This window comes from Nannospalax galili, unplaced genomic scaffold (assembly GCF_000622305.1).
Source record: "Nannospalax galili isolate Female #2095 unplaced genomic scaffold, S.galili_v1.0 scaffold30787, whole genome shotgun sequence".
Classification (NCBI taxonomy): Eukaryota; Metazoa; Chordata; class Mammalia; order Rodentia; family Spalacidae; genus Nannospalax; species Nannospalax galili.
Window position 1 is genome coordinate 474 of NW_008356253.1, and position 8,135 is coordinate 8,608.

Sequence of the window (8,135 nt, forward strand, 5' to 3'; positions counted from 1 at the left end):
CACTCCCTGTGTTTTAGAAATAATGACTTCAAAAATCTTCCAGTATTTCCATCTATTTTCTTGAAATGATATTTATACTAACAAAGGATCTTGTCCGGCCCTTATATTTGTCCTTGAACCCTAGTGCATTTTGTTCATTCAGTCCACAGTCAAGCATCAAAAACTCTTGAGTACAGAAGTCTTATGCAAATTTTCAATGTCCTATTTAATAAAGTGTACTGAAGTCAACTAGAATTACAGTTTTTCTTTTGTGAAATCTAGATCCGGTAGATTTTTATTTAGCAAGGGAGATTATTTTGTAGCTATTGTGCACAGACTATTAGGGGCATATTACTGCATTGGCAGAGAGATCAAAACAGCTCCCTGAACATGAATACCAACTTATAAAGTCCCATTCCTAGGACTGCTTGGAACAAATGTAAGTTACTTGAAGACAAAGAAGAGTTCTCAGCCTATTATAGAAAGAGAAAAGGACTCAGCTGAAAGACTTCAGCTAAGAGCAGTGGAACCTCTATCTTAAATGTTGACATCTTAGAAGCAAATGGTAAGAAAGGAGGGATATGAAACGGAAGATGGCTAATCAGTGTACTCATATTCAAGTTTTTTCTTATAAAGATTAGCTCATAATTGCCCTGCAACTTCCATTACTGAAGCATGTAGCTGGATTGTGTGATATCGTTCCAGAAAATTCGAATTACGGCTCTGGAGATGCCTTAAACCTTGCATACTATTCTATTGGGTGGATGACAGATTCTTATATAATGACAATAAATGCATCAATTCAGTTATTTTTATTAAAATTGTGCATTATAACAGTTTATTCTTTCTATCAGAATTAATGGTTTCTGAGCTAAATCATAGTGTCTTTGGACTGGGGTTGGACACATTGGAAGAACAGGAAGAGAAAGAACAGTTTTTTGCCAGGCTTGAGAAAGGCTTGACATCATCCATTGATTATTCCAAATTAAATAAAGAATTGGATTCTGATGACTCCACACAATTTAAAGCTTTACATAGGTAAATACAAATATTTATTGATTTTTGTGTTTTGTATATTTTTGATAGATGCATAGATTCTAGTAGTTAAACTTTATAACAGACAACATTAAATCTTACCTTTTATTTCTTTTCTCATTTGTGTGTGCCTATGTACATGCAGGTGCATGTGGAGGCCAGATGTTGATGTCAGGTGTCTTCCTCTGTCCTCTCCACCTTATTTTCTGTGATGGTGTCTCAGTGAATCTGGAGATTGCCAGTTGGGCTAGTTTAGCTAGCCAGCAAACTCCAGGGATCTGCCTGTCTCCAACTCCCTGCTGGGCTTGTAGGCAGGTGCCATCGCACATGGCTTTTTATGTTCTTTCCAGGGATATGAACTCAGCTCCCCATGCTTACCTGGGAAGCACTTTACTGATGGAGCCATCTCCTCCCCCCAAATCCTATCTTTTGAACTGTATTCTGTGTTCGTTTTAGTCAAGAATTTTAGTCTAATGTATGAACAAAATAATGTTGCTTTGTAGGTGAACCCCCGTTCTGCCTCAGGTTGGAAAGGAATTGTCTTTTTACAGATAAAAGGAAAATAAAAAGTCCAGAATACTGTTAGAAAGTCAGGGGGGAAAAGGGCAGAAAGGGCATTAAGAACAAGGAAGCAAAGCAGAGTTAATTTGAAACCTCATTCATCCTAGAAATTTTAGCTGGCTGAGCTGGCCAGTCTTTATTTGTTTAGATTTTAACGCATATATCTTCTGCTTACATATTTGTATGTGCACCATGTGCCTGGTACCTATTGATGTCAGAAGAGGGCATCAAATCCCATTGAGCTGGAGTTACAGGCTTGTGAACTGTCTTATGTGAACCTTGCCCTCCACAAGAGTCGCAAGTTCCTCTAACCACTGAACCATCTCTTCAGCCCCAGAGTGGACCACTTTTAAGCACAGTAGCCCATTTCCATTCTTCAGACTTTGCTAAGGTCTTTAATTTCCTTGGTTTAGCTATCCACATGGTTGTTTTCTTGTAAGTGCAAATCAGTTTATGGTTTTATTTAGGATTTTGTAAGAACACAGAAGTAGAATCAAAAGAATTGTGAGACTCATAACCTCTGGTTAATTTGAGAACCTAGTCTTAGGTGATAGCAGATAAAGCAGTCTATATCCTGGCATGAGCTATGTAGGTTCTAAAACTTAGTGTACATACAAGTTTCCATGTAGATACGATAAATTTAATTCCTCAGTAAGAAACAAAAGACTTCATTTCTCACAACCACACTAGTACCTGAGTGTCACACTTGTTTGATTGGCTTTCCATGAGTCCTACAGTGACAAAGTAAAGGAATCTGTGATGGATTTCTACACACAAGTCAGTTACAAATTAAGACAGGTACATTTGTGCTTAGAAAAATCTTGATCTATATAGTAAATGGAAATAGGCCTATTCTTTGGATAAAAAACATTGTGTTATGCCTCATGATTGCTTACTTTGAACACCACCCTGAGAAATGGCTTGGCAAAGAATGATCAGGGTCTTGTGCTACTGGCATACCCAGAAAGAATATGCAGGGATACTCAAGGCCATTTGCCCCTCCCAACAGTGGCAACACAATTTAAGTATGCATAGGTTTATTGGCCTCAGTTTTTGCTCCTTTCAAGTATTCTATAACTTTTTCTTTAAGATACTCTTAACTTGGTATTTCATTCTAGAATAGGCTAGTCAGAGGACAGGATAGCCTTGAGAGTACAGTGTTAGATGTTGAGTGCTAGTCCTACAGTCTTAGAGACTCTAAGGTATGCTGAGTATCTCACTAAAGACACAGTTAATGGACTGGAAAAGGTAAAACTGGTTGCTTGGTTTAAGTGAAAGCCAGATATGCGCTGATGTGTCCGATTTAGTTAAAATGTGCTTAAGCTTCTTCCTCTCCTTGCTGAAGTGTTTCTTGGTTTAAGGCCCCATCAGCTTCCATTTAGGATTAGATTGCTTTTTAGCATGTTTGCGCTCATCTTGCTTTGTGGGGTTTTGTTGGCCTTCCTGTAAACTTCACTTAGTTTTCATAGTTTGTGATCCATTCCTAACTTTAGTGAAGAAAGGATGCCTGGTTCATGGAATAGTGTGCGTATGTGTTAATGCACACACTTATGTATAAAATTGTGTACCATTTGTATATGTAGTTACGCAAAATGGCATTTTCCTTTGCTTTCTTCAGCAGCTACAATTTTAGTTTTTAAGAATCTTTTATTTTCGACATTTTCCTTATATCTCCCCAATTTGTAACTTTGTATAGAGCAAGGGTACTTGAGAAGACATAATTTTAGAAATTTTAAGATATATAATGCAACATATATTGTATGAAAATGTAGTAACGTAATATATGTTAAATATTTTTCAGTTATCAAGCTAATGCAGAACTAGCTGAAGATGACCATGAGAATGAATTGAAACATGAGGAACTGCCAGGTAATTTCATTGGCTTCAAATTTGTGATATTTGAGAAAATGGTATAACTTCTAATACAGACATTGCTAAGAGCAGTACTGAAAACATGAAGCATATGGTCTTGGGAAGTGCTCTGAGCAGGTGGACTGCAGAGTACCTGTTACAATCTCAGTTACTAAGGAGTTGTTAAAAGGGAACTGCAACCTCATTTGTGGAAACCAATCAGCAGAGCAACGGAAAAGACAGGGAAAGGGGATTTGTGCCAGGACTGGACATCAGAAGCCAGAACAAAACCTGCAATGCATGTTGCTGGGAAGCAGAACTCTTCTCCATCTCCTGACTTTTTTTTAAAGACAGGGTATCACTATGTAGTCCTGGCTGACCTGGTGCTCAGGAAGCAGAAGCAGGCAGATTGCTGCTAGATCGAGGCAAATCTGGTCTCCATTGCAAGTTCCAGGCCAGCTGGGGCTACCGGGAGACCCTGTCTCAAAAAAATAAACAAATAGATGAGCCTTATTCTGCAGATAGTTAATCCTGCAACTTGATCTTTTTATAGGTGCAAGGTCTTTGTACAATGGTGTTGTCTCTTCGGAGGTTTCTTGTAAAGGTTCCTGATCATTGAGAACCTTCCTCTTATGCAGCTTAGAGATCAAACATCTCTCTGCATTGTGTCACCTGGGGATTGTCCAGCCTATGGTCTCCTAGTTCTTGGTACAGCCTACACAAAGGGCTTAGTGTCTAGTAAAGACCCAGAAGGACCTTCACCTCCACCGATGCAGATTTCTTCTGGAATATTTCTACATAGGCCATACATGCCTCCTCTCAATACTGCCCTGCGACTTCTGATTGCCTTTGGCTTTTCTGGACTCTTGTCTTCTGAACCCAGTGAAAACCTGTCCCCCTGACCCGCTACCATACACTCCGTACACATCTTCAGCAGTGGGGGGCTTACCTCATTTGTTTGTGTTTCTTAGGAATGACATTCTTTCCTGTCAGTTGTTCAGTGTCTAAAAAACAATTATTTCATATATTTTGTCTAATGCTTTACAGTGGAGGTTATAGCAAGGCCTTTCATTCTTACAGGACAGAGGCAGTCTTTCAGATTGCATTATACTTAAAGTTTATAGATAAACTTGACAATAAAGGATGAAAAATATCTCCAAAATGAAGCTTTTAGACCTCTACATTTGATATGGTTTACTTTATCTGAATTAAAGAATATTTTCTGTTCACAATAATTTATTTTTCAAACAAACATTTTCAAAATTCTGTATTTTCAAAAATATGTAATATATTTGAAGTTACAAGAGTGGAGAACATTTTGAATTTTAACATTCTCCTACCCAATGGTTAGAGCAGCATAAGTTCATACTCTCATTGTTGGCCAGAACAGAGTAGGAGAGACTGGTTAACTCTGATGCTCTCATAGAAAGATCGCCTCAGTTTGGCTGCTTCTTTCATTTTTATGTAAGCTTAGTTCACTTTGATGTTTCTGAAATCTCTGACATGCTATTTTCCTTCCCTTTATTTCTTGGTTTTTTGTTGTTTTTTTTTTGTTGGTTGGTTGGTTGGTTGTTTTTTTTGTTTTGTTTTGTTTTTTTTTCATTTCTGTCTACATCTGCCAGTGACATTTCCTTCTTACTTCAGATTGACTTTATTCATGACAGATTCCTGGAATGGAGGTTGATCATTCCTATGTTGTATGGGAATTTTTCCTATAGTTTGTTCAGTTACTAAATGAAAACATTAAATTACAGTTTGGAATAATGTGTTATTTTTCCAGTCAGAAGGAGGGACTAGAATAGAGTGCTTGTCTAGCATGCACAAGGCCCCACTTCATTTCTACACACCAAAAAGTCAAAACAACAACAATAAAAATAATATTTGACTTCATTAATATTTAGTTTAGATGAAGCAAGACTATAATACTCTCAATAAATACTATTACATACAACACTTGACACTTAAATTGTGCATATTAAATGTCAGGTGCTGTTTGAACACTGACTCTCAAATCTCAGCAGTCCTTTCACATAAACACTGTTCTCATCTCTACAGATGAGAAAAGTAAGGCCTGGAGCTTTAGTGATGGCCATCATCCTATCACTGAATAGTAGCTCAAAGACAGGCCTAGGCCTGGCTCCTCGTCTTGCTGTTACACCATCACCCTGTCTTCAGACACGGCCTCTGCACTCACACACCCTGCACCTCCTTCCTCTTCCTCAGCCCACTCATCTCAGGTGATCTTTTGATTTAAAAACCATTTACAAGTTAAAAATTGATAAAGAAATCTTGGCCAAATAAACCCTTACCCCACTCCCCATAGATAGACTGACAACATCAGTCAATTTTGAGGCATTTTTCTTCTGCTGCACACCACCGAGATGTAATCTACAGGGTTTACACCAGGAAGTATCCAGAATTGGAAAACAGCAAAGGTCTTGTAGGACCAATGTCTGTTTAAGAGACATGTCATAAAAGAGTAAATTCAAATTTTAATCTTCTTAGGATTGTATGAAAGCACAAAAAAATGAAATAAACCTAAAATAGTCTTCATTTTAAATTGAACTCATTCATTTTTGCAAAAAAAAATTCAAAGATATGTTCATATTAATATCTTTGGGAATGTATTCTTATGGAGACTTCTTTGGAAGTCAGTAGTCCTTTCTTGAAATTTAACTTTTTCAACACTGGTCCTTACACTTTTAAAAATTATTTCCTTCAGAAAATTACAGTGATGATTTCGAAGCTGCAGACGATATTGATGCACCTTTGATTACTAAAGATGAAGAGATTCATCCCAAGGAAAAATCCTGAATCAGAAAATGTAACTATGCCCATCAGATTTATGTTAGTTGCACTTTTGACAGTTCTGTGACAACTTTCATCAGCCTGCTGACTTCCTGTCAGAAGAGCTTGAAATACAGAGTTCTTCAAAGTCTTGCTCATTCTAAGCTTGTAAGTCTTAAACACTTAAGCATTTTCTAAACTAAGGGTATCAATGTAAATCTTAAAGCCAATCTTAAAGCCAAATCTTAGAAGCAATGACTTTTGCTAGATAATTTTTATTACAGTAAGCTTTAGAAATGGAACACAACTAAATTTTAACACTTTTTCGGGGGGGGGGGTTTGAGACAGGGCCTCCCTGTAGCCCCAGCTGTCCTGGAACTCATTATGTAGACCAGGCTGGCCTTGAACTCACAGAGATCCACCTGCCTCTGCCTCCCAAGTGCTGGGATTAAAGGCGTGCGCCACCACGCCCGGCTTAACACTATTTTTTAAACTGATCTATTAGGGCTTTCTTTGTAGAACTTGTCCTTGTGAGATGTTGTGAATACCCTTCTTGGGATTTCTGCTAGTGGCAGCATTAGTGTCTGAAGCCCATATGGTTAGAACAAGGAATTACATTTCTCAACTCACGTTCTGCCCTGCTCTACTCTAGTTCTGCCATTTCCCAGTTCTTAACATGATGTGTTTAGACCTGTTATTAAATATTGCCTGTATATTATAATCTTTCATTGAAGTTATAAAATAGTAGCTACTAGGATGATTACTATTTCTTTCTTTGGTCTGGATCTGGACATATTCTTTTGTCCCTATGTTAGAATGAGGTGTTTAGAACATGTATAAACCATAGACTCTAAATAGAAAAAGTATTTAGCACTTTTTCTTGAGTGTGTATATATCCCTCATTTTGGAAGAAATAAGGTGATTTTAGAAATAACAGAAAGGTTAATGTGGCCTTTGTGTATCTTTAGAAATGTAATGGTATTTGTTTGAAATATGGAAATCACAATATTCTGTGAGCAAGTCAGTAAGTCAGTTTATATTTAGACTTTGTGTAAAAATATGAAAGCCTTCCTGAGAGCTAAGACTCCAGATACAAAGGAAGTAAAGGTGTTACTGTAGGGGCCCTGCACCCTGCCTGGCCGGGTGGGGAATCAAGGGGATGCTAATTAAAACCTTAATATTGAAGAGCTTCAATATCCTGCCCTTTGACAGCCTGCCTACCTGAAAGTAGGCCCCGCAAACTGTAGAAAAATAGTGAATTGAACGTATATTTGGTAATTGATTTTGAACAATAAGGAAAAATTGATAATGTTATAATTTCAGGCTCCTGTGCCTGAAATAAGCAAACAACAACAAAATACAGTTTTTTAGCAAAGTAGATGACCTGGTAGCCTCTAGATACTTGAAGCAAAGTTAAGGCCCAAAACTGTTTTGGTAATGACCAATGTTCCAAAGAGACCTGCAGTAGTTCTTGCAGAGCTGTGTCGTCTCCGCAGGCTGTGGTAAAGGACAGCGCCACATCTTCTCACGGTTCCTGCCTTCAACCTCTTAACTATCTGTTTTGTGGTCATTTAATGTAGTTTTGCTTTCAAAACGTAATTTTCTTCTTTTAATTTAGGAAGAAGAGAAAACTGGCATGCTGGCTAATGGTAAATATTAGTTGGCAAGTGACTAGTCTATTTAAAATTTCATCTAAATTGTTTTGGGTAAAATGTCTTTATTTTTAAATATCTCTAAGGAATTAAATTTCATAGCTTTTCTCAATAACGTATCCTATCTTGACTCCATCCTGTTATATTTGAGAATATTTCCTTTTTTTATATTTGAGAATATTTCCTTTCTGCTTTTTTTCAGGCTTTTTACTTTCCATGTAGATGCCCATTAGACCTGCATATAATCATTGATATGTATGTTGATGTTAA

The 8,135-nt window shown here is 37.3% G+C and overlaps 1 protein-coding gene across 1 annotated transcript; it reads left to right on the forward strand.

Annotated features, from left to right (window-relative positions):
• The first annotated feature begins 514 nt into the window (after positions 1 to 514).
• On the forward strand, positions 515 to 6,539 carry LOC103750967 (centrosomal protein of 162 kDa-like). The gene is made up of 4 exons (XM_017803497.2): positions 515 to 544; positions 834 to 1,017; positions 3,377 to 3,444; positions 6,149 to 6,539. Exons 2-4 carry the CDS (start codon positions 839 to 841, stop codon positions 6,238 to 6,240), a joined length of 339 nt encoding a protein of 112 aa, XP_017658986.1. The 5' UTR covers positions 515 to 544; positions 834 to 838; the 3' UTR covers positions 6,241 to 6,539.
• The last annotated feature ends 1,596 nt before the right edge of the window (positions 6,540 to 8,135 follow it).